General features: G+C 47.0%; 1 protein-coding gene and 1 long non-coding RNA gene across 3 annotated transcripts in view; both read left to right on the top strand.

The window, feature by feature from the left end:
• CAPN14 (calpain 14) overlaps window positions 1-14,308 on the top strand; it is a 37,741-nt gene extending 23,433 nt beyond the window's left edge. Inside the window, exons 13-22 of the mRNA XM_086323636.1 lie at window positions 810-1,015; window positions 2,398-2,434; window positions 3,152-3,208; window positions 4,541-4,598; window positions 7,147-7,211; window positions 8,393-8,461; window positions 9,590-9,668; window positions 10,478-10,594; window positions 10,951-11,006; window positions 12,878-14,308. Of these exons, the coding sequence (XP_086179762.1) occupies window positions 810-1,015; window positions 2,398-2,434; window positions 3,152-3,208; window positions 4,541-4,598; window positions 7,147-7,211; window positions 8,393-8,461; window positions 9,590-9,668; window positions 10,478-10,594; window positions 10,951-11,006; window positions 12,878-12,904 (771 nt within the window). The 3' untranslated portion in view covers window positions 12,905-14,308. The remainder of the gene's footprint in view (window positions 1-809; window positions 1,016-2,397; window positions 2,435-3,151; window positions 3,209-4,540; window positions 4,599-7,146; window positions 7,212-8,392; window positions 8,462-9,589; window positions 9,669-10,477; window positions 10,595-10,950; window positions 11,007-12,877) is intronic.
• A 5,680-nt stretch (window positions 14,309-19,988) lies between these two features.
• On the top strand, window positions 19,989-25,366 carry LOC147362953 (uncharacterized). 2 transcript variants are annotated; one of them, XR_015135851.1, is made up of 3 exons: window positions 19,989-20,296; window positions 20,660-20,714; window positions 24,281-25,366. It is a non-coding gene; the product is annotated as an uncharacterized LOC147362953 (long non-coding RNA). The 2 variants fall into 2 exon arrangements; XR_015135850.1 differs by lacking the exon at window positions 24,281-25,366 and having other exon boundaries at window positions 20,660-20,796.
• Window positions 25,367-26,240: the final 874 nt, after the last annotated feature.

The raw sequence follows: 26,240 nt of genomic DNA, 5'->3' as shown, positions 1-26,240 counted from the left end.
TCTGGGCAATGTCTTTATGTGGTAGGTAGTGTCTTTATCTGCAAATGCATGCATCCCCATGTGGACCACCCCTCCCTCCATAGCCCTGCATGAGAGCCAAGGGAAGAGGAAGTAAGAGAGAAAAATAAGGCCAGAGGGGGAAATAAAAGAGGGAGGGAGAGAGAGAAAAAAATATGTTGTAAAAACAAAACACAAACCAGACCTCTGATTGGGTCTTCTGGATTTTGGCCAGTCCTCTTTCCCTTTTACGAGGCTATATTCCCTGAGGTGGTGTGGAATGTCCAGGTGATCAGTGTGGAGGCAGATGGCTGGTGGTATGTGTGTACCTGTGACCATAATCATGTCATAATCAACCTTGAAACTATAGCGCATACCCAGAGGCAGCATCAGGAAGGATCTAGAACATGGGCACTGGGGCTTAGCTGCCCTGGATTCCTGTCCTGGCAGAGACTCTTACCTGCTGGGTAACTCTGTGCAGATGACCTAACTTATCTGAGCCTCAGCCCCTCAACTGTAACGTGGACGTGTAGACATAGTGACCTTCCTCACCTCATTCTATGCATGATGTTGTTTTAACACAAAGTCAAATCAAACGACCTATGTATTCAGCCTCATGTAAGGTCCCAGCAGAGGTGCCTACTCAGGACATGTCCTCGTGTTTTCTGTTCACTCCTCACCCCTCCACTGGGGGAGGTGGCATTTGGCAAATCAGAGGCCACTTTCGTCCTGGCTCCTGGACAAGGTGCCCAGGCCTGACCACAAGCCATGGATGATCACCTCATCTGTTGTCCTCTGTCCTCAATTTATAGAGCTTTGATGCCCAGAAGAAACTGCCGTCTGAGTTCTTCTGGAAAAATGCTTCCCTGAGTTGCCGTGCGACGTTTCTCACAGAGAAGGAAGTGAGCCGGGAACTGTGGCTGAAGCCAGGGACATACGTGATTGTGCCCTGCACATCTGAGGCCTGCCAGGAGTCTGAGTTCGTCCTCAGAGTCTTCTCCAGGAAGCACGTCTTTTAGTAAGGGCCAGGCCTCTCCTGGACATTGGGGTCCACTTGGGCCAAGGGAGGGAGAGTAAGGGGAAAATGGTGGAGGGTCTCTGTGACCACACAGAAGAGAGACAGGGCGAGCCCGAGAGCAGGACAGCCTCTGCATGGAGACACCTTCACTTTTTCCTCCCTACTCTCCTAACAAATGAGCACTCTGCTAGAGAAAAAGCTAGAACAGGCCTGGGTCCTGCCCCCCAGGAGCTCAGTCTGGAAAGGACATAGGTATGTGAGCAGTTATTTATGTTACACTTTGTCTGGGGCAAGTGTTCATTTGCCCAGGGTGTTAGGAGAACATCAGGAGGAGCATCTGAGCCAACTTCCCATGGTCCTAGGGGAAGCAGGGGTGGCTTCATGGAGGTGGTGATTCCTATAGGAGGCACTGGGATTGTTCAGATGAGGGAGGCTGTCATCAACTATCGGGCTCAGACAATTCAATATACACACACCCCAGCCAAACTTATAACAGGCCTATCTTAGGTTTAGTTCCAGACCACGGCAATAAAGCAAATACTTCATTAAAGAGAGTCACAGGGGTTTTTGGTTTTCCAGTGCATATAAAAATTATGTTTATACTGTATTGTAGTATTGTGCAATAGCATTGTGTCAAAAAACCCCAATGTGAATACCTTAAGTAAAAAATACTTGATTGCTAAAAAATGGCAACTATTGTCTGAGCATTCAAGGAGTTAGAATCTTTTTGCAATAATAACAACACTGATCACAGATTACCATAACAAATAAAACAATAATGAAAAGCTTGAAATATTGTGAGAATTACCAAAATGTGACAGAGAAACGCGGTGAGCAAATACGGTTGAAAAAATGGCGCCCATAGACTTGCTCGACACAGGGTTGCCACCAACCTTTAATCTGTGAAAAATACAATAAAGGGAAGCACAGTGAAATGAGGTAGGCCTGTATTTTGCCAAGGATTGTTTTGACGTGACTGCCCTTCAGTACTTAGGACCCAGTTCTTTCTCATTCATGTTTTGGGCGTAGGTAGTTTAACTTGGTCCTGGGTCTCACCGCCTTGTGAGACTTCTGAGTGTTAATGTGTGAGTGGAAGCAGTTAGATGAGGGCGTGGGGGGAGGAAAGGGCACATGGGGTCGGGGTAGAGGGCTCATCCTGAGCAAATGCAGGGGGTGAGAGCGCAGGGCAGGTGGAGAAGTACAGCCGAGTGCTGAGCTGTGTGCCAGACTGCACACTTCAAGGGCCAGTGGGGCATGAGGTGGAGCCAGGCAAGGCCCGCATGGTGCAGTAGCTAAGGAGCTGGGAAGATGAGGGAGGGTATTGGCCAAAAGGCTCCCAAGGCTATCCCCAAGAAGTAAATCTGTCTTTTCTCCCCTCTCAGTGAAATCGGCAGCAATTCCAGAGTCATCTTCTCTAAGGTGAGTTTTCAGGTAGATTTGCACGTGACTGGATCTGTTCACAAAGCCAGGGGGTAGGCTTCTCCCCTCACCTTTAGGGTTTAGGGGGAAGAGGTCCACAGGTCCTGCAGGCCCTACTGTATGGCACACGTGTGAGTGCTCAGTTCCTCAGTTGTGTCCGACTCTTTGCGACCCTATGGACTGCAGCCTCTGTCCATGGAATTCTCCAGGCAGGAATACTGTAGCGGGTTGCCATTTCCTCCTCCAGGGGATCTTCCCAACCCAGGGATTGAACTGGAGTCTCCTTGTCTCCTGCATTGCAGGCAGATTCTTTACCGCTGAGCCACTGGGGAAGCCCTCGATGGCACATATATTGTGTTACCTATCATGCCCTAAAAGTCCTCAGATTCTGCTGTTTTTGTACCAGGAGAATTGCCCTTCTGATCAGGTCCTTGGTCTTGAAGGCCCAGAGCCCTTGTGTACGAGTCACACATCCATGCTCTTATTTCTCTCTACCTGGTGTTTCTTCTGCCCCTTTCATGGTTTGCTACTTCCCCAAGCCACTGAGGGTTAGAGAAACAAGGGATGTATGTGAAGGCTATGGCAGAAAATTTAAAGCGGTGCTCAAGGTCAGGTTTGTAGATTTCAGAGGCCTGGGGGCCATGACCCATTAGTGTATGCATGAGAGTCCATCTGTCCAGGGAATGACCTTGTCCTTCCGTATGTCTGTTTCTATAGGAAATTGTAGACCAAAGTGAAGGGAAGGATGAATTCTTCACCAAACTCTTTGAAAAGGTAAGTTGACCAGGGGAGATAAGGAGGAGCAAGGGATACTGCAGAGCCCCTAATTTCATGAAGCATGGGTTTGTCTCTGCTTGATCCTGGGTATAAGTTGTGATTTAAGGCTTCCTAGTCCCGATTGCCACTTTCCAGGAGAGCCCTCAAGTTTTTAGACAAATGGGTAGAGCTGTTGTTTTCAGAAATCTCTTATAAAATGCATATCTGCTCTTGGAAGCTACCTTGATTTGCTGTGGGAGAAACAACTTCAATTTTTAATCCCTGAAAAAATGGAATATGGCAGGGGTGAGACTCTGTGTTGGGAGGGGAGGGTGGAGCGAGCCCTGGGGTGTCTGGAGGAGGGAAACCCAGGGAGAAAGACCCCGTGGGTGGGCCCCTGTGGACGATGGGACTGGTAAGAGGCACTGAGGAAGAGGAAGGCTATCCACCTGGTAGCCTTTCGAGTTCTTTCATTGGACTGACCCAGGTCTGCTCACCAGCAAAAGCCACCCCATTCTTAACTTGTAGGACAGTAAACCCAGTTAGGAACAGGGCAAGAAATCTGGGTCTGACATCTGAGAGATGTCATTAAAACTGGAAGAACATGCACTTCCTGCATTAGTAACACTCCTGATTTAACTTACAAGTTGCCTGCTTTCCCATCTTTTCTCATTTTCACACTGGCATTTGCTTAGTATAGTCAGAGAGGCTACATCAAAATCTTCTGTGTGTTGTTTTTAAGAATTTTCCTCCATGCCAGGGGTTTCCAAACATTTTCTGCTGCAGTCCTTTTATCAAATGGAATCACATAGAGAATCCAGATATATAAAGATATATAGAACAGATAAATATAAAGGTATCATATCCATTTTATAAGTTCAAATTTATGGTACTTACATTTCATTAACATGTTTTAAAGTCAAATGCCCATGCAAAGAGTGGCTTCTGATGAAGTCTAGAATGGAAATCTGGACTCTTGGCTAAGGATAGTTAAATAAGAATAAAATTAAAACTCAATTGCTAAACTTTTGCAGCATCTCTATAGAACCCAGTTTGAGAAACACCTCTATTAGTCTACTTCTTAAGAGTCCTGCCCCGCTGGGGCACTCTGAATTTGACACCCAATTAAACTGTTGTTGAAGTTCTTATGAAATTTTGGATTTAATCATATGTCTAGTCACGTCCTTATGTATAAGAAAATGGTGTAACTTATTCTGCCCAGAAATGGCATATATGCTGTGCTAAGCAGATGTGGGAGAGGCCTTTCCCAGCCCTGTTTATCTGTGGGTTCTACATCCAATGAGACTTCAGGAATGATGATTTTCTCCTGACCCTCTGCTTCCACTTCAGCATCCAGAAATAAACGCAATCCAACTGCAGAATATCCTGAACCACATGCCCTGGTCAGGTGAGTATTTCAGTCATTCCTGTTGGACTCAGGGGACACGACTTTTCTGAACTCTGGGTCTGCTTCTCTTTCTCCTGATGGGCCATGTGAATGCCCACTGGTCTCCCCAGCAGCTGTGTCCTACACCAGGGTGGGTCGTGTGGTCTGATAGAGGTAGAGGAATTTATGCAGCTTGGGAAAATAGCTCTTTTTTTTTTTTTTTTTTTGCTTAGTTGGGTGTGTAGAGATACATGGTAGAGAAAATAACGATTTCTGCTAGTTTGTGAAGAATAGTTGAGTATTCCTTTCTTGGCTTAGAAAGTCCTTGTGGAAGAATAGCACTCATTTCTTCAACTCAGCAAATAAATAATTAAGTATTGAGTAGCTTACCAGGGAGATCTCTGATGAGCGCATATTTAAATTGATTAACCTACAAAAATCGGATAGAAGGGAGCTCATCACATAGGAGAACTTCGATGTGCATGCCTTTGTGTGAAGCCTGGCATAAATCTTCAGGAAAGCTTAAAGCCCATCTAAAAGTATTTTATATGTAGATTTTGAATGAGAAGAACATAATTTCTCCAGGCAAGAGAACGAACCTCAAGATGAAAAAAGTAAACCAAACAATTGAAGGGTATTTGATTGCTTCTCTTTTATATGAAGCCAAGACTTCAAACCCAAACAAACTCAGAAATTGCATAATTTCCAGATGGTTTCTCAAAGCCACACTCGAATATTATAAAAGAGCCAGAAGGCGAGGCTCTAGAAATGATAGAATATGAGATGTGCCCCCTCCCTACCCCTCATCCGGAAAAAAAAAAAAAAAAAATTCTATGGAAATTATCTAAAAGAGATGGCTTCTGCACATTTAAATTTTTAAAAGAATGGATGGACACATTGCTTTCATTTATTCCTATGAGAGGATTTCTGGTGGACAGATCAAAGAGCCACTATAGATTTTGGCAAAATAGTTGGTAAAGTCTCTCATAACAAGTGATGAAGTGGGGGTTGGAAAGTAGCAATATGATTCAAAATTTTAGCATCAATCCCAAGAGTTTTATAAAAATGAAACCAGAGGAATAATTCTATGTTATGGATCAGAGTCTACATGTTTAGACACTTAGATGAATCTCTGTATTCTGCCCTTGGTCCCCCTACACGTCCTCAGCTTTTATCAATGGCTTGGAAGAAGACAAGACATGAAGGCTTATGAGATCTGCAGATGGCACAGAGCTGGGAGGAATCATTAATAGACAACAGAATTGAAATTCAGAATGTTCACCACAAGCTGTGCCCAAGCCAAAAAGATGAAATGCAGTCAGGGTGATAATTAAAAACTGCCATTTTGTAATTTTTAAAAAATCGGTCACACAAGTTCATAACAGAAGAGACCTCATCTTTGTGGCAGTTTATTTGAAAGATATCTGGTTAATTTAGTTGACCTTGAGCTTAACATGTGCTAATAGTTTTAAGTTGCTGCTAAATAAGCTAATCCAAATTCAGACAGTATTTAATGGAAGCTTTAGATGTGTGTTTTTGAAATCGTGTTCCAAGAAATGTTAGAAACCAAAAGGTTTTAGTGAGTGTTCCATGAAATAAAAAGGGTTAGGTTCTATGGTCAATTGAGCTTAGGTAATTCTGTGTTAAACAAAATTTCAATGTTGACTCCTCTATACCAGTCACGTGCTAAGGTACATGATGATGGAGAAAAGGCTTGTAAATACAAAACATTTCGAATGTATTTGAACTCAAAACCCTTTCTCTGCAAAACATCTCCCTTGGAACGTAATTTGGGAAATGCAGACTGAAAATTTTGGAAATGATAGACCCACTGTACTCTGCTTAATCCAATTGTAGCTGCAGGCGTGTGTTCCAGTCTTGGTATCACATTTTAGGGAGATGCTGGCAAAGCATAGCTCATGGAACAGGGAGGTGTGGGTTTAGAAACCATGTCATCTGGGGAAGCGTTGGAGAAATGTTTAGATATTTAGAATGGAGGGGAGATGTCAAGGAGGGGACAGATAGTTATTTATGTTTTTCTGGAGGTAAAACTAGGGCTAGTGAATGAATGAGAAAAGAGGTTCCTTTGGAATTAAATGAGAAATTTCTCCTGACCTGAAGCTATGGATTCACGTGAAAAAGAGAGGTCCCATCGCTGACAGGAGGACTGTCAAGATGTCTGAGGCTGTCTCCCAGTTTGGGTGGGAGCTTGGACAAGTTGCTCTTTCAGGCTGGGTAGTCTGTGACCAGCTGGCTACCTGCCTCTGCCACTCCCCCAGTTACAAAATGTCACCTCTCTGCCAGTCCACCAGGTACAAAGGGCCATGTTTATCTGTCCCACTGTGTAAGCCAGAATGTTTTCTGCAGGGTTTTACTGTTTTCCTTGGGGGTAGGAATCACCTCCTGCGCCTCCACCCGCCAAGCCTTCTCTCTCAGTCTCCACTGCTCTTACTCTCCCCACCCCCAACATAAATGATGCTCCTTGGAACCTCTGGAGGGTCTAGACAGCACTGCCTCTCCCTGCAGTCCCAGGGCCACTCCCATGCAGACTCTTTCTGTTCCTTCACAGGTCTAGGAAGCAAACAGCCTCTCTTCAGCCTTGAGGCCTGTCAGGGAATCCTGGCCCTGCTGGATGTATCCTTTCAGGTTTGTGGGTGGATGCATTCTGCTGTTGGAGAGCTTTGGCCTGGAGCCAGACTTCCTGGGGTTGAGACCCAGCCCGAGCACTTAACTAGGGCTCTGAGGAGTGACAAAGTCCTCATGTGTAGCCTAAGGGTGGTGTTAAAGCCTATTCTGTAGAAAGTGAAGTGAAGTTGCTCAGTCGCGTCCGACTCTTTGTGACCCCATGGACTGTAGCCTACCAGGCTCCTCCTCCGTCCGTGGGATTCTCCAGGCAAGAGTATTGGGGTGGGTTGCTGTTTCCTTCTCCAGGAGATCTTCCCAACCCAGGGATTGAACCCGGGTCTCCCGCATTGCAGGCAGACGCTTTACCATCTGAGCCACAAGGGAAGTGGACAAGTTAACTGGAGTTTAATTACCCACACTGCAGAGAGGCACATAGAATGGATAGTGTGAAGAGGGTTGCAAATACAAAGAATCTTGTTAGCAACTTTGCAGAGGCCGGGGGCGATGGGGGATGGTGGTCAGGTGTGCAGGCTTTGGGGCAGGTCCCAGCCTTGTCACCAGAGACGAGATCATACTCGCTGAGCTCTCATTTCATCATCCAGAGCAGGGGGCAGTTAGTAACTACCCCAACTGCTAGGTGAAAATGAAGGTCAAGTGTGTAGCTCAGCACTAGGCCCACTGCCAGGGCTCCAACAGAGCTGGCGTGTGGTGGTATTTTTGACCCAGTCTCTCTGACATGGGGGGACTTGGACATGGTCTACAGAGCCAACCATTCAGCTGTTAACTTGTCACAAAATGACTAAATAGAAAAGGCCTCCTCATCCACCCTTGTGCCTGAATCCATCCATAAGTTAGTTTTAACAACAGTGATAAAATATTTACTATGTTTTATTTAAACTGTATCAAATTGGCCACATCAGAATACCCTGTTTCACTAGATGGAAGCTGTTGTCACCACCATCATCCCCACCTCTCTTCCCAGCGTTGCTGTGTTCCAGCTCATTCTGTCCTTTCCTAGCAAGGGCCAGGGAGCCCTGGGCTGGACAGACCAGTCAGGGGAGGCCAACTAGGCATGTCCAACACTGACTGTGGTGTCCCAAGTTGCCCGCGACTCTGTGAAGGGCCCATCACTGCTTCCAGAGGTGGGCATGAAACTCCTATGGTGGCTTTGACCTTAACCCTGCTATCAGCTTAACGCATCCGGCACTGTGAGTATCCAGGAATTCAGGGACCTGTGGAAGCAGCTGATGTTCTATCAGGTGAGAACAAGTGTTTAGCCGGCCTCCCGCAGGACGGCGCAGAAATGGCAATTCTGCAAAACTTGTAAAAGACCTCTCCCTTTCAGCCCGTTCTACTGTTAGGTAGTTAGAATAGGAAACACGAGTCCAGAATGGTGTGGCTAAAAGACAATGAAGGGAAAAGCCGGCGAAAATAGAACAAAGAGAGGTCCGAGGACTGGAGTGAGGACTTCAGGTAGAACAAACAGCACTCCTGGCTAGCCCAATTTACGTAGGGCAGGCCCGGGGGGAGGAAAAAACATATAAAAAGAGGAGCCAAAGGATCAAGTCTCCCCCTCTCTTCTCTTTACATCTTGGGTTGGCATGCCCTCACACCTCAAGGATGTATTTTCCTGCTATTTTCTAAATAAAATTGAGCTGTAACACGGAGCTGTAACACTGACCTGTCTAAGAGCTATAACACAGTCTGTTCAAGACCTGAGAGCTATAACATGGTCTGTCCGAGAGCTATGACACGCCCAGGGCTCTCACGTCCGTCGCTTCCAATTTTTGCTGAGATGAGACAGAACCGAGGAGAATACCCTTGCCGGACACTACCCAACCACTCACCCAGTCTTCCCAAATGTCCTTCTAGTGTTTCTTACTTTCTTTTCCAAACCCAGAGAGCCTGTTGCAATAGTCTTCTGGATTTTGAAAGTGACATCTGATCATGTTGCCTCCTTCCTTACCTAGCTAAAAGGAAGAGACTCCCCGTGGCCTTCAGATCAAGTTCACACCCCTTAGCATGGCATTTAGAGTCCTTCATAAATTGGCTCCTGCCTACTTTTCCAGTCATTGCTCATAACCGTTCTCCTGTCTCCTGAGTCATCAGGTCGGAAGCCCTTCAAAATTTGGATGATTCGCTTAGATTAAGCATTTTATCTGTATCCCGACTCTCCATCCCTCATGACAGAAACACTGCCCCCTCTTACAGCCTAAAGGACAACTGGGACGGGGGTGGGATCCCGGCTAGGAGACCGCAGCCTGTTCTTGTCTGGGCAGCTAGGCCTACGCTCACTAGCAGTCTTGCAGGCTTGATACTGGGGTGCAAGGTCAGGGGGTGCTTGGAGATGGCTGGCTTCCTCAGCCTTTGCTTTGTGTTCTTCCCAGGAGGTTTTCCACAAGCAAGACACTAACCGGTCAGGATCCCTGAATTGGGCCCAACTGCGGGCTGCCATGAGGGAGGCAGGTAGGCACACAGCAGGCCCGGAGTGGGGCTGGGGGTGGGGCAGGGGTGGGGTAGGGGTGCGTGACGTCCGGCTGGTGGTTTAGTCACAAAGTCGTGTCCAACTCTTGTGACCCCATGGACTGCAGCCTGCCAGGCTCCTCTGTCCATGGGATTTTCCAGACAAGCATACTGGAGTAGGTTGCCGTTTCCTTCCCCACGGCATCTTCCTGACCCAGGAATCAAACCCAGGTCTATCTGCATTGCAGGTAGATTCTTTACCGACTGAACCACTAGGGAAGCCTACAGTCGTTCTAAAGAGCAGAGTTACTCCCTGAGTTCAGAGGCCCAAAGATGTGGATCTGTGATTAACTAAAACATGGATTATTATCAGTATGTTCACAGCTAACATTTACTGAGGGCTGGCACACCCACACTTTATTTAGTCTTTGCCAACACCCTGTCATAATCCCCACTTTACAGAGGAAGAAATAGCAGCTCAGATAAGTTAAGTCACCTGGGGCTTACCTCCGGGACTCCCAGACTCCAAAACAGATTGTCTTGACCACTAAGCAGACTGCGTCCTGCCTGGAAGGCCAGTAACCCGCTTGATCAAGAGATCCTCCTGGTTGCCTAGGGGACAGGGACAGAGAATGGAGAGAAAATAAGATTAGTAAGATAAGTAATTAATTCACAATGAACCCTGTCAAAGAAGACCCTGGGCTATTAGAATTCAGGTCCTGGAGATAGAGGGACAATTTAGGGGCGTCAGGTGGGAGGGGAGCTAGGTGTGAGGTCCCAGTGCCCACGGCAGGAGCCTGTGTTCCACGCAGGAATCATGCTCAGTGATGACGTCTGCCAGCTGATGCTTATCCGCTACGGCGGCCCCGACCTCCAGATGGACTTCGTCAGGTTTGTCCGCTTGATGCTGCGTGTGGAGAACATGGAGGGTAAGCTGGGGAAGGAGAGTGGACCAGGGCTTCCTCTGCTCTCCTCGTGGATTGCCCACCTGTCCCCAGTTCAAGCGCAAAGAGGACGCTGCCAGTGCAGGGAACTCTGGGGAACGCTGGCTCTGTTTCTGTGAAACCTGGCTGCATCTCCCCAAACTCACGGATGCCTTGCCTGTTCCAGGGCAGAGATGTGGGGCGGCCTGCTTAGAACAAGTGTGGCACGTGTGGTTGCACCAAGGCCAAAATTGGGTTCCCGGGTGAGGGGATGTATGGGAGGAGCTAGTCCCTTATGTTTCCAACACACACACACACACACACACACATTAACTATGTTCCTTTCTCCTGCATTTTCACAGATGTCTTCCAAAACTTGACCCAAGATGGCAAAGGGATATACCTCCAGAAGCCAGAGGTAAGACCTTCTCCACGGGATTGAGTCTCATCATCTTAGGGAGTGGTGGCCAGTGCGGGTCCAGGGTCTTGTGAAGGAGAAGGGTGCTGGGGACCGTGCATTCTGCTCAGTTCAGGGGACAGCACTTCATTCATTCATTCAGGCATTGTTTTGATGGGGCACCTGCTGTGTGCCAGGCACGGGGGAAGGTACAAGTGTTTGTTGAATGATTGAAGTGATATGCTGAGGGGAAAACAACACTGTGTCTGACACTGATCACTGATTATCTTCCCCGACGACTCAGGTTGCATGGATTTACTGAGCACCTTCTATGGGCCAGATGTGGTGTTAGATGGTGTTTGCTGCATAGACATTGGAGTCTGGAGTTGAATCATCTGCCCTTTCTTTCTCAAACATTCTCTGGGACTTCCCTGGCAGGCCAGTGGGTAAGACTCTGTGCTTCCACTACAGGGGGCACAGGTTCAATCCCTGGTCAGAGAACTATGATACCACATGCAGGGTGGCCAAAAAAATAAAACACATTCTCTGTTTGAGCTGCTTAGGAAGGGACTGATAAAAGCTGGGGTTTCTCTCTTGACCCCAGATGTCCATTTTCTGGAATAACCTTCTAAGATATAGAAGGTTCCCTGGTGGGCTTCCCTGGTGGCTCAGATGGTAAAGAATCTGCCTGCAAGGTGGGAGACCTGGGTTTGATCCCTGGGTTGGGAAGATCCCCTGGAGAAGGGAAAGGCTACTCCCCACTCCAATGTTCTGGCCTGGAGAATTCCATGGGGTTGCAAAGAGTTGAATACGAATGAGTGACTTTCACTTTCTAAGATATAGGGACCCACAGTGTGTCTACCCTCAATCACTCCCATGTTTGAGTGTGAAGGTGGGATGCAGCTAGAGAGGCAATGGTTTTAGAACTCCTGAGCCCATCCCCAAGCAAAGGTCCCCAAGACCACCTCCTGATCTCAAGCAGTCCCTCCATAGCCGCAGACTCAGCACTGAGAGAGCAGGACAGTGTCAGTGTGGCAATCGACACAGGATAGCCCACAGCTTGAGGAGGTTTCTAAAAAGCAATGTGCTATCACAACAAGAGAATGGACTGTTACAAGCCACAGCACCCCTTGTAACCACCTGTGGGCGAATCATGTTACACCCCTGGGCCTCAACGTCCTAATATGTGAGATGAGCTGGGTGAGCGAGGTGGTCTCTAAGAGTCTCTGCAGCCCTCATCATCTCTGGTTCCTTAAGGAGATCCTCAAGGTCATTCAAGGAGGTCTGAAGGGAGCAGCAAACTTGTCGGGATTTCACTCTGGGGTTTTCTCTGATCCCTTTGGTAATGTTACCATTATCACCTTCATCATCACCAGCATCAGCATGACCGTTTTTATGTAATTGGCCTGGGGTGTGGCCTCTCCAGAGATCCCCACTGTGTGAGTTAGAGGGACCATTCATCACACACACATAAAGCTGTCAGACCAATGGGTTCATAAATGTAAACATGTAGAATATGCTCTAATGGATCTCTGTTGCCCAGTCGGTCCACACACCTGCGCACTGCTATCAAGAACGTGCCAAATTGAATTCGTGGGGGAAAATTGCATTGCGAATTGAATGTAGAATCAACCAGCATCTCTGGCTATCATCATTCACAGGCACCAGGAGAAGTCAAGGTTGATTATATTTCAGGTTGATTTATACTTACCACTGGATGGTGTGGTCCCTCTGGCTAAGCCATCTATTAATGTCCTGTCTCCATGGCTTCCCAGGAGTGAGGGGGAGGAGGCCCCAAGTCCAGTCACCAGGTGACTGAGAGATGAAGCATCCTTAACTGAATGTCAGAGATGGGTCTGAATGGACTGTAACCTGCTTCCTCATTATTCCAGTGGCTAATGATGGCTCTGTACTGCTGAGAAGGCTGGAAGCTCACTGATCCTCACTGAGGACTCTGCATATGGACCAAGGGTGGCCTTTAGGTGAGACCAACCCACTTTCAACCCACCTACAATTCTTCAGGACTGTGTCTCCAGCTATCACCTTCTCATCTGGGAGGATGGGCAGCATACAAAAAGAGAAGTGAGGGAGTAAAGATTGCCTTGGGGTTGTCAAGACCAGCTCTTCTCCACAGTGACCACAACCACAAGCAGAGACGTGGCCTGAGTTGACTCTGGGTTGGTGTGCTTATCTTTGTATGATACTGCCTCCATGGGTGTCCAACTTAAATGACCTTAGACATGCTATGTCATCATATTTGGGGTAAGAGTCTAGGTTTCAAGATCTGAAGAGGGAATGATATGTTTATAGACATATGTAAATTGGCATCTATAAACTGGTAGCAGCATAGGCTAAGTTTTAACTATCTGGGGGTGGAGTAGACCCATATTGCACTTTCAAGAGTGCAGAAATAATAGAATTGGCAGGGTTTGGGGGGGATGGGCTGGCTCTGGCCTCTGAGGTCACTGAGTGATCTTCTGCTAACAATATCTCCAGATAGTTGGATTTGATGTGTACCAGTAGATTTGGTGGGCTGCTGTCTCGGGTCGCACAGAGTCGGACACGACTGAAGCGACTTAGCAGCAGCAGCAGCAGTAGATTTGAAACACCCAGCTTCTTAAAGGGCTTCCTGCATATGATGGGTGTCAGTCTGTTTACCTGACCTATGGGCTATCAGGTCTACTTCAAAGAAAAATAACAAATCCATGCTACATCATACAGTTAATCAGTAAATGGTCAGTATATCTGTTTTTTTTTTTTTTAAACTATGTTCATACCTCATTTTCCTGGGATCCCTACCAACCCAGAACCCAGATGGAAAACCAGAGCATTGGCCATTTTCCAAGGCCATACATTCTATTTATAAGTTAGAAACCTACAGCCATTTGTTAAAATTCTATTTATTATTCATTTACAAACTGTTCTAACCAATGTGACTGCCTGGTTTCTGGGCCCATAGCAGACTAGAGGAGGAGGCTGAAAGCGGGGGATCAAAGGGTGTCTTTTGGCAGAACTAAAGGAAATTTGACAGCCTGGTAGATGGGCAGTATGGGAGAAGGAGGGAGCACTTTCAAAGCATGGCTCAGGGAGTAGAAAACTATTTTATTTAGAAAAACCTTTATTTATTCCAAATGATGAAAAATACAACGGTTTGTCATAAAGTGCCATGTATACTACTACTTGAGGTATTACTGATTTTATAAATACTGATCCTGTATTTATATTCTTTTAAAGAGTTTTATGTCTGTTTATCAATATCTCTATCTTTGGATTCTGCCATTGTAAATATTTGGTTTAATTAAATTGTTATTGCTTTGCACCATGAAGGCAATTTTGCAGATTTGGGGGGAAGGTTTCATGACATGTGGATTGCAGAGTGATGGTTTTGCTGGTGCGGATGGAATCAATGCTGAAATGAATTCTGATAGAGTCCCTCTTTCTGCTCCTTGGTGGTGGTCAGAGATGGCCTCCTGTCACTCATGTATAACCTCCACTCCCCTGAATTTACGTATCACTGTGTGCTGTGGTGACTCACAGATGCCCTGGGCCCTGCTGACCTCCACCCCCGATGATTCCCTCTGTGCCCCCCAAAGCTGAGTACTGGAAATGAGGGGCAAAGCCATGTTCCTACCCACATAACCCCCTCCCATCTGCTGTTACCCAGGGCGTGAGAGCAAGTAAAGCTCCAGGGCAGGATAGACTATTGAAGGTCAGGATGAAGTCACGCTGAAGATCTGAGTGCTGGACATCAGTGATTTCCAGAAGTCAAAAGCCCAAGCTAGTCATGAGGTGGAAAGTGTGCAATCCAGAAGTCCAGCGATGAAGGAGCAAGGAGCCAGTCCTGAGGTGTTAGGTGAGGGCAGGAGTCCAAAGGGTTGGGTTGTCCAGAAGACCAGCCCAAGTAGGCAGAGCATGCCAAGGGAGCCTGTCCTAAGCTTTCATATCTCAGGGGGAAAAAAGGATTCTTATTGATAAAATAAAAGGGACTAAAGTGCCTGCCCTGTTTATTTCTTTATTCTGGTTTTTCTTTTCTCCTTTCTCTCATGGTTTGTATAAAGGTTCAGTTGCTGACTGGGAGCTCAACCCAATGCTCTGTGACAGCCTAGAGGGATGGGATGGGGTGGGAGACGGGAGGGAGGTCCAAGAGGGAGGAGATATATATATACTTGTGGCTGATTCATGTTGATGCATGGCAGAAATCAGCATAATATTATAAAGCAATTATCCTCTAATGACAAATTAAAAAAAAATTCAGTCACCACAGAGAAACTTCCAGATTCCAGTTAAGGCCCAGGGCAGGGCAGTCAGTTGCCAACTGTACAGAGCACTGCTTTCCTACTGTTGGTACTCTGGATTAGAGAAATGATTTTAGCCTCTAGGATTTCCAAGCTGATGTTTTCCCAATGGAATATATGTTTTTATATTTAGGAAAAAAAGGCAAAAATGAGTTCCGTGGGCCCTAGGTAGGTAAGAGGAGGCCAGCTCTGCCTGGCTTGTGGGTGAGCAGGCTGTGTGTCCAGCTCTTGGGGAGTTCTGGTAAGACGGCCCTTTGGGGTCATGTTGCTGGCCATAGTGCGTGAGTTACCCTGTCTCCCAGGGTTCTGAAGATTGAGGGCTACAAAGTCCAACAGCAATGAAAACGGGGAGGGGTTGGGCAGGAAGAGTCTAGCTCTACGACCTTGGACCTCAGGTTACCATTTGTAAAATGGAGCCCAAAATGTCTACATTACTGGGTGATTATGAAGACTAAATAATGCCGGTATGCTATACGCACTCAGTAAATGAAGCTCCTCTTTTTTTCTTAGGCAGTGCAGATTTTTTCTTACAACTATTATTTATTTTTTTTAATAAATAATGTATTTATTAAATATAAAAAATATATAAAACAAAAAAAACATGTCTTATGTTTTTAAGACATGGTCACTTATAACAACCACTCCGCTGAAACGCCCAAGGTCTCACCCTCCACCTTTACTTTCCTCTTCCTCTACATCTCCTCTCTGAATGTGTTGATTATGATTAGGATTTTGACTGTTAGTTGCCCAGTAGTGTCCGACTCTTTGCCATCCCATGGACTGCTTGTAGGCTGCCAGGCTCCTCTGTTCATGGAATTCTCCAGGCAAGAATACTGGAGTGGGTTGCCATTCCCTTCTCCAGGGGAGCTTCTCAACCCAGAGATCGAACCCGGGTCTCCTGAATGTGTTACTCCTTCCTTGAAGTGTGGTCCCAGGAGGTCCAGCCCAGTCTCCAATGCCAGGGGTCCAACTCCAGGCACCTCTGAGAAAGGGGCTCTCTTGTAATGAAAGCTCCTCTCAAGTCAAACAGACGCAGGTGCTGCCTTCTGCTCCCCTTGAACTTCAGAAGCAAGAGAAGGTTTACTCATCAGAACCCCAGGTTGTCAGCGAGGGGTTTTCTGGACCACAGACCAAGCAATTTCTGGAGACCATGCTGACCAGCAGTTGTTTCAGCACTTGAAAAATACAAGCTCACAGACTTAGGGAACGGACTTACGGTTGCCGAGGGGAAGGATGAGGGGGAAGGTAGGCAGTTTGGAATGGAAATGTACACACTGCTATGTTTAAAACGGATAACCAACAAGGACCTACTGTACAGCACATGGAACTCTGCTCAATGCTGTGTGGCAGCCTAGATGAGAGGGGAGTTTGGGGGAGAATGGATACATGTATATGTATGGCTGGCTTCCCAGGTGGCTCAGGGTTAAAGAATTCACCTGCCCATGCAGGAGATGCAGGTTTGATCCCTGGGTCAGGAAAATCCCCTGGAGGAGGAAGTGGCAACTCACTCCAGTATTTTTGCCTTGGAAAAATCCTATGGACCGAGGAGACTGGCAGGGGCTACAGTCCTTGGGGTCACAAAGAGTCAGGCATGACAGCAACTGCACACACACACACACACACACACACACACATGCATGCATGGCTGGGCCCCTTCGCTGTTCACCTGAAACCATGACAACATTGTTAACTGTCTGTATCTCAATACAAAATAAAAAGTTTTTAAAAAAGATGTGAGCTCAAGCTGATTTCTCAGATGGGGGCGGGGGCGGGGGTGGAGGGGGGCTCAGCCATCGGTGGCATGTACTGAGGCTGTATAGACACTAGATGGCGCCCTGTTCCCATGCTAGGGCGCCTTCCTGGGAGCTGGACTGCCACTAACATCTTCAGCCCCTAGCCTGGGAAACCCTGGCTAATTTAGAGTCCTGATACCTGACTCAGCTCAAAAAACCACTTTCAGCCCCACGTGGGTTCACTCCCTTTTTCTTGTCTCCTTTTTCTGCTTAGGTTCTAATTGTTGCACTGCACTTCATTTTATACAGCTTATTCGTTTCTGGGGGAAAAAGTAGGCTGTGCTTCTAAGCTCTTGTTTCAAATGCATCTCTGATGATGCACCCAGTTCTCTCACCCTTGGACCTCAGGGCCTGCCTTAGTGCCTAACTCACGTTTGGTTTTTACTGAATGAATGGATGACTTTTGAAACAATTCAGGTGAATCCTGTCATTTAAAAAGCCAGCATCCAAAAAAAAAAAAAAAAAAAAAAAGCCAGCATCTATTCAAGTTTCTAGCTGAAAACATTAGTACATAAAGGTTGCCTAGGGACAAACGACTTTCCTCTGAAAGGCCCCTCAGATGTTGTATAAGGTTTGGTTGCATGCTGATGCTGAGCGCAGTTTCCCGTCCAAGGGGACAATTCGGACCACCTGTGAAAAGCGTTATCAAGCTCTATCTGAAAACATTTTCCACATCTTGACATTCCGGGGACTCAGGCGTCATTTCTCTTACACATTCAGAATTCAGTGGTATTAACCAATTGGGGAAAGTTCCAGAGACTTTTGCTTTCAGGGTGGCAGTGGCAGCTCTGTGGGCAGTGGGAGGGGGCGGGTCCTGGTTGGTGAGACATCTCCATCCTAAGCCTCAACAGCTCCCCCTGCTGGCAGAAGTATATGAGGCCAGCAGTCGCGCAGCCCAATACAGGCAGGGAGGGGAGGTGGAAGGAACAAGGCTCACCTAGGTGGGGAGTCTGCGTGTTTTTTGTTCTCCTGGAAAGCTCTCCATGGGGCCTTAGACGCATTTCCTAACTTCTCAATTCAACTATTTACAAGAGTTATGTGTGCAGTTGGGGGAGGTTGGACTGTGTAACTTCTAAATCTGCCTCTGGCTGGAGATAAATTTGCCAAGAGCACAGGCTGGGCTTGAACAACAACAACAAAAGCCTGCCTGCGTCTGGCTCCACCATTTACTAGCGTAAGTTACCTTTGGCGAGTCGCCAATGTTTCTGTGGTCTGCCGGATGGTGTGGATCACGTGTCATATGCGGTTATGATGGTGAGCTGCTTAGCACCAAGCCAGGCCTCTGCTATGGTTTACCGTGGACCCACAGGAGGGGCCGCTCCACTCTGCAGTGGCCCCAGAATTCCCCCAGGCATGAAGCCAAGTGGTTTCTGAACCAGGGCAAACCAGAGGCCTCAGGGCTCTGATGCCTGAAACCCAAGCTTCAGTTCTGCTTGGAAAACATGGCTTTCAGAGCTTTGATACAAAGAATGTTCCCCAGATTCATTTTCCTTTTGGCCAAATGAAAGGATCAAAATGATCTTTGTCTTTGTTTTGACTTCCTATTGACTTCACATTAAATCACCCCCGAGAGGGAGTGTCATCGAGCTTGACTGTCCACTCACTCAGTTAATAGCCAAATTGCTCTTGAGCAGTAACAGGAGAGGCAGCCCAGCCAAGGCCACACAGTGGCCGCAGCAGCCTTGCTCAGGCAGAGAGAGCAGACCAGCCTGCAGCCCTGGGCCAGCCCCTCTGCTCTCTCAGCCTCGGTTTCACACGCACCCAGGGAAGTGGACTTGTTCAGGTCCCACAGCAGGGCTGACTCCCATTTTGCATGGTCCAGGTTCTCTGGATACAGCTTGGATGGTTGACGGACATAGAACATTCTTTTCCTGGTGTTTGGCCAGGAATCAGAGGAGTCAGAGATTGTTAGAGGGCCTTGGCCAGGACTTTCATGCTGGAAGGACCCTGCCTCTGGGTGCGGGCAGGGCGCCTGGAGGAGGGAGTTACAGGGAGCCCTCCTGGGGACTCTGGAGGTTGTGTGTTTGCAGTTTGGTTTGTAGGTGATACCCGGAAAGGGGCCTGAAAGACTGTCACTCAGGGCTGCTCATTGCTGCCCGGGTGCGTGTGTGTCTAACGCCCAGGCTCCCAGAATCGATGGTTTCTTCAGATCAGGCTATGTGGGGCTGGAGGCTCAGGAAGTGAAAGGAATTCTGAATCCTTCAAGTTCTGCTGTGAAAGTTGGGTCCTTAAGGGAGTAAGAATGACTCAGGAGTGGGCTAGTAAAAGCGCAACACACCTGACCAGAAGCCAGATGATGTGAGCTTACGTCCCTTCTGCCAGCTACTGGAGGTGAGGTTGGTAGCCTTAGGAAAGTATTTGACCTCTCTGAGAATCGGTATATTCATCTTCTGATTTGGGATGGTGACTCCTGCCTCCCTGGACGGTGGCAAAGATTACGTAAGATTGTGAGTGTAAGAGAGAATTGCAAATTGTAAAGTGGGGGCTACTATTCTAGTGCATAGACCTGGAGTCATGTGTGTTTGCTGGATTATTTGAGAATATTTGATTCTACTCTAGAAAATAAGGGAACCAAACAAATAAGGAGGATAGATAAAAATTAGTATAGAAGCAAATGGCTTGAAAGACCAATTAGAAGTAGATAGAGTGAACCACAGCGTGAATGCAGATAGGAAGGGATGGAGAAGAGTGGGCTCTGAATATTCATGATTCACACTAAATATACATGAGACATGTGAAGCATCAAATATTCAGGCTACACCAAACGTACACGAGACCCATGAGACACTCGATCTTCAATCAGCTGCCCATTGGTGACACCCATCTGGTCCCATTCTAACCCCTAGAAACGCAGATAAGCACCTCGGCTTTCAGCTGACTAAATTGATGATCTGCAGCTGTGCCCCGCTGTCCCTGCCTGAGGCTCACTGATAGAGCACCTGTGTGGCTGGGCCCAGAACCTTCTGTCTTTTACTCAAAGCCTCAGCTCTGTTGCTTGTGACCACACCAACAGCAGGAAGGGCTGATGTGGCAGCCAGGACGGGACACCCAGGATTCGGTGGTGTGGTCTTTTCACAACATCCTGAGTGTCTCTCCCCAGCTTGCGTCCGCTGTTTTAAATTGATCCAGTCACCCACTTGAGCCGCGGCTCTTGCTTTGGTCTGCGAGCCCTTCGGCTTGGTGATCTGTTGGCAGTGGAGTTGGCCGCTATCCTTGCAGCAAGGTAGTCCCCCCACGACACCCGGGGCCAGAAGCGGGGACTGGGCGCTGGGGGTGGGAGGACTGCGTGCTTCCAACTCTCTAGCCCAGCTGCTGAGATGCGGGTGCTGTGTCTGCATGTGTGGTGGGTGGAGGGGTCCCTCAGGACTCCCCCGCACCCCCGGTCAGGTGGGTCAGCTTGCACGCAGAGTGCTGAATGATGCCCAAGAATACACTGTGGACAGCACCCCAGGGATCCTGCCACCCTTCTCCCCTTGTCCTAAAAGGACAGAAAGTCAAGTGACTTCAGCAACCACCTGACAGAATTTCCTGCTCTCCTCATTGGCCTGACCAGTGTCCCAACTTTCTTACCATCGCCTTCCTGCAGACTCTTCTGAACGTCATCCTGAAGAGGCTACGTGTCAGAGAGCAAAGAAAACTGGGTCAGTGTCCTGCCTCGGTCACGTACTCGCTGTGAGATGTACATGAGTCACCTTAACTCTGGGCCTCAGTTTCCTCATTAGTAAAACGATGCCTGACCTTGCACTTATAACAGCTGATGTTTTTTCAATAACCCCAAGTACAAACAAGGCAGGTAGTTCTTTATTTTATTTTACTTACTGTGCTGCTGCTGTTGCTGAGTTGCTTCAGTTGTGTCCATCTCTGTGCGACCCCATGGACTGTAGCCTGCTAGCCTCCTCTGTCCATGGGACTCTCCAGGCAAAAATACTGGAGTGGGTTGCCATTTCCTTCTCCAAGGGAATCTTCCTAACCCAGAGATCAAACCTGTGTCTCCTTCATGGCAGGAAGTTTCTTTACTGTGTGAGCCATGATTGGAAGTCCCTTTATTAAGAAGCAGTGGGAGGTTGAGGAAGAGAAGAGATCAGCTCCTGTCTGGGCCTCTGAGGGGCTGTACGGTAGTGTGGCTTTCACAGCTCAAGATGCAGCAGATCAGAAACCCCAGGTCACCCGGAAGTGACCAGTCTCTGGACAACTGGGTCCCCAGTGCCTGCTCATGTCCTTGTAATGCATTCTGGAAACGCATCCACCTAGAGGAGGCTCCTTTAGGGTGACCAAATGCTCATGTCCACCCTCCAAGAAGCACCACCTCTGGGAACCTGGAAAAGCAAACAGATCATTAAATGGCTAAACAGACTTAAAGCCCAGGGAGTGAGACAAGCCTGTGCCACTGCTGCACAGGCCTTCCGAGTGATTAAATATTTGTGCTGCCAGATGCGCACTCCCATCTTCTCCCTGGACAGCGCTCCACAACCGCGGCGGGCTCTGCCTTCCCGCTGCGCCCCCATCAGCTGTCAGTTACTTCCATCCATCTGCTGGCGCTTGTATGACATCATCTCCCTCTGAACACATGGAGCGTCTGTCGCAGGCCACGCTAAGTTTACAGATCATTATACATTGATTGCGTTTTTGAGTGGCTGCTTCCCTGAGCCTGTGGGGAGGGCCTGTAATTCACCAGGGCAAACTCAGTCACTGCCCCAGCCCGACTTACTCCAGGAAAGATTTCCTTTTAGACAGTTAATCCCCATCAGGAGTGTAGATTCCCATTAGTTTTGATCAAAGAAATTCTCTGTGATCTGTCCTACCCTTAAAGCACCATGTGTGTTGGTTTATTTCACTAATAACTGCTGCCTTTAATGTTGCTGGCAGCCCGTGGGAGCTTACATAAATATCCTTTAAGCCAAAAACAATAGAAAGTGTGCAGGGGCCTTAAGGAAGGCCAGCCTTTGAGTTAAGAGTTTGGGATTTTGAAACAGAAAGCTTTTCCACTCCTCAAAAATAATTCTTTTTTTTTTTTTTTTTAATAAGGCAAGCAATTAAATGTTATGAATAGGCATTTAGAAATTAATTTTTTAGAAGAAACAAAGACCTTAAAGTTCAACCCCAGGTCTTTATCTTCAAGTGTGAATTTCTCCCTCAGACGCCCATATTTTTGAAGTTCCATTTGGGGAGTACCTACTTGTCGCCTGCAGCTTGGTTTCCTAATGGTTTGTAAGAGCTCTCACTATTCACTCCCATTCATAAGGGAAGTGGTCTTTAAAGGAGCTCAGTTTTGCTTCAGAACTGAGGTTGTTGATTGTTTGCTTGGTTTAGACAAGTGGACTCTGGGTTTTGGGTAACTGACATGCTGTGGAGAAGGAAATGGCAACCCACTCCAGTATTCTTGCCTGGAAAATTCAATGGACAGAGGAGCCTGGCAGGCTCTAGTCCATGGGGTCCCAAAGAGTTGGATGTTACTGGGCAAGTTTCCCTTTCGTTTTCAGAGGACCTGATTACCTCTTCAGTGTGTCTGACCAGTGTGACCTTATATCAGATTGCCTGGGGCTTTTAATTGCACAGCTTTCAGGGGCCCATAGGTCCCCCTCTTCATTTTAACATGTGGCACTTTTAGGGCATGGCATGTTCTCCCAGCTTATAGATGATTTTCTCTTGGTTGAACTTCAGAAATGCTGATTCTCAGGGAATGCAGGGAAGCACCTTCATTCACCACTTAAATCTGAAATTCTGGGGCCAAGATATGAAAGTCCAAGTTTTCACACACAAAAAAAAATCACTAAAATGATTCTGATGTATGCAAAGTTCTGATGTTATTCAGAACCGACTTTGCTTTGCCAGATTTCATTTGTTCCCTGTTTTTTTCCAAGATGCGCTCCAGAGATAGGTTTCCAGAACACACCAGAGTCATATAAGGTACCCATAAATTGGGCACTGGTAGCACTTACCTCTTGGCATAAAGGAGAATGCTGGGCGGTGTACATTTCTGTATCCTTCCTCTTATCCCTCTTAGATCTGCACTTTCTCCAGAGCTCCCCAGTGTAGAGAGATCTGAAGATGCCTAATGTGACCTGTTGGCAGTGTGTGGGTACCTTTCTGAGAAGAGGACGAAGTGAGCATTTAGCTTCCTGGTGCTGGCATATACACGTTCATTTTAGGGTCTTCATCTGCTTTGGTAGATAAATCACAAACATTTCCATGAATAACTGTGTCTGTTATGCAAATTGGTTTCCGTCTGCTGGTCTGTTGAGAATAATGTTCCATAATTACAACAGTTATTTACTTATGGGCAAATCAGCTTTCCTACCACCTTCTCCATTTGGGGGAGGCCTCCAGCTGCTGCAGGAGCCTGTGTATCTGGAAGGGCTGGGGGGGCTCTGCCTTTGTGGGCCTGTGGTCTGAGTTTGCAGGTCCTGAAACAGAGAAGGATCCAAATGCCATACATTACTTACTTGTACATTTATCCTAGGAGTGTTTATTGAGCACCTACTTCATGCCAAGAGCTTTGCCAGGCTAGGTATTCAGAGATGAACAGACCCAGTCTTGTTCTCCATCATTCACAGTCTGGTTAAAGAGAAGTCAGCATGGTGTTCTGGTAAGGGGACAGTGCAAGGGGTCATGTAAATCCAGGGAGGATCCATAGTCCAGGATCAGGAAATGCTTCCAGGCAGAGGTGACGTTTTCTCACTATGCAGGTCTGTCCTGCTGTTACAGATTCCTCCCAACACCAGGGAATTTTCATTCTCTGTTCCCTCAAAATTAAATGCTGTTCCCCCCTCTTTTTGGCTATCTCCTCCCGTACATCTTCAGGTCTTCGCACAAACACTGTTTTCTCAGGGAGGCTTCCCCTGGCCTTACTCCCCACAAATCTAAATGATGATTCCTCTGCTGCTTTTCTTTCCTACCTTCCCATTCCTTTACAACACAATATATCTGTATCTATGAGCCTGCGTGTGTGCTAAGTTGCTTCAGTTGTGTCTGACTCTTTGCAACCCTATGGACTATAGCCCACCAGGCTCCTCTGTCCATGGGAGTCTCCAGGCAAGAATACTGGGGTGGGTTGCTATGCCCTCTTCCAGGGGATCTTCCTGACCCAGGGATCAAACCCATGTCTTCGGCACCTCCTGCACTGGCAGCTTCTTTACCACTGGTGCCACCTAGGAAGCCCATTTGTATCTATGTGAGTCTTTAAATAACTGTTTATTGTTCCTACCAGCTCCTCAAGGTAGATTTTCCTCTGCTGTGTATATAACTGTCTGCCACACAGAAGACACTCAGTAAATGTTGGGACACATGAATGAACTTACCCAACAAAGGCGAGTCAAGAAGCCTTCTGGATCTCAGTTTGTTCCTCTGAAAAATGGGATTCAGGTGTGCCTGCTTCATAGGATTTTTAGAGTGTGGTTACCTGAGCAATGCCCCCCTCTCCCCCAAGATTTTCACACCCTTGGAACCTGTACCTGTGTGACCATATATGGCAAAAGGAACTTTGCAGATGTAATTAAATTTTGTAATTTGAATGTAATTAAACCTTGAGATGGGGAGATTATCTTGGATTATGCAGATGGGTCTGGGGTAATTGCAGGGGTCTTTGTAAGGAAGAGGCAGAGAATCAGAGGGACAGAAGGCGATGTGGTCACAGAAGCAGAGAGAGACCAGGAGATGTTGTGTGACTGGCCTTGAAGGTGCAAGAAAGGGCCACAGACCAAGGACTACAAGTTGGAAGAGGGAAGAAACAGATTATCCCAGAGCCTTCATAAGGAAAACCCTCCCTAACCCCTCTGACACTTTGATGCAGCCCTGCAAGACTCATTTTGAATTTCTGACTTTCAGAGCTTTAAGAGAAAAAAAGGTTATTTTAAGCCTCTCTATGTGTAGTAATTTGTTACAGCAGCAATAGAAAACTAATACATGTAGGGATCCAATAAGATCTTGTGTGGGAAGACTCTCAGAAAAACACAAAGCCAGGAGTCATTATTAGTTTATGACAACTCACCCCTTGTTTATTCCATTTCTGTGCAGTGCTATGTAAGTTTCAGCAACGATAATGAGGCAAGATGCTTGAATAATAGCCTTACACCCCAAGGAAGGGTATTTTTTTTCATAGTTTATAATTGCCATAGAGCTTGAAAATCTTCCAGGTCTTATAGTTCTTAATTATGCTCTCATGCATATGTATCAATTACCCACATGCTCCTACCTAGCTTGTTACTGCAAAGATATTTTAAAATATATATATTTGGAACAGTTTCCTCTGCATGCATCTCCGTCTGAAAATATCCTATGAAATATTTCACCTCCACTGCAATAATCCGTGCCGGTTGGGACATGCTTGCCAATCTTCCCCTGCACGATGAAATTAAACCTCCGCTGTTGTCTACTGCAGTCTCAAGCCTGCTCATTCTACCTGGCAATTCTCTCCTTATAACTCTCAGTGGCTTCATTGCAGATTTGGTTCTCTGGGTTTGTGTCTGCTTTGGTGGGTATGGTCTGCAATCCAGGAAGGATCAGGGATTGCCTGACCCAGGAAGTTATATTGAAATGGCAGTGCAGGGGAAAGAAAGGGTGTTGATAGTTTTGCTCACTGTTTCTCCCTATTAGAAGTGACTCTGCAGGGTCTGTATTTCTGGGCCAGTGAATTCTCACAGAGTCTCAGTGCTAGGGAGGCAGTGTTATCTGCTGGTGAATGACTTTACCAAGTGATAGCACGTGAAGTCCTCCAGTGGCCCTTTCGTGGTGATCTTCGGATTTACCTGACTCAATTTTCCAATTTGCAAGTCGATTTTCTTCTTTCCTGATTCTCCCTTTTCCTGCTACTCCTTTTCTTCCCGACTATTTCCCCTGTCCTGGAGCTGCCTGTAGGAACTATGCCTCCTTGTCTCTGTTGGGAAAATCATCTGTAAATCTTCATCTGGCATTTTCACCAAAAGGACCGATGGCATTCTGTGGGCGAGCTAAAACATGGTGGTCTGCCTTGATTTTTAGCTGTTATACTGAACTTAAAAAAATTTTCTTTTGTGAAAGGCGAGATTTTACCTGTGGAACCTCTACTTTATAACATACACGTTTTATCAGTAGGTAGAACATTTAAGCTCTCTCCATCTTGGTTCCTTCATCAATGGAGGTGGTAATATAAACACTGTAGTGTCACTGGGAGGATTACATGAATTACTATG

Source organism: Bos grunniens, chromosome 11 (assembly GCF_055505025.1).
Source record: "Bos grunniens cultivar Pamir isolate PY7600 chromosome 11, Bosgru_T2T1.0, whole genome shotgun sequence".
NCBI classification, from domain to species: domain Eukaryota; kingdom Metazoa; phylum Chordata; class Mammalia; order Artiodactyla; family Bovidae; genus Bos; species Bos grunniens.
This window is presented reverse-complemented; position numbering and strand designations above follow the sequence as displayed.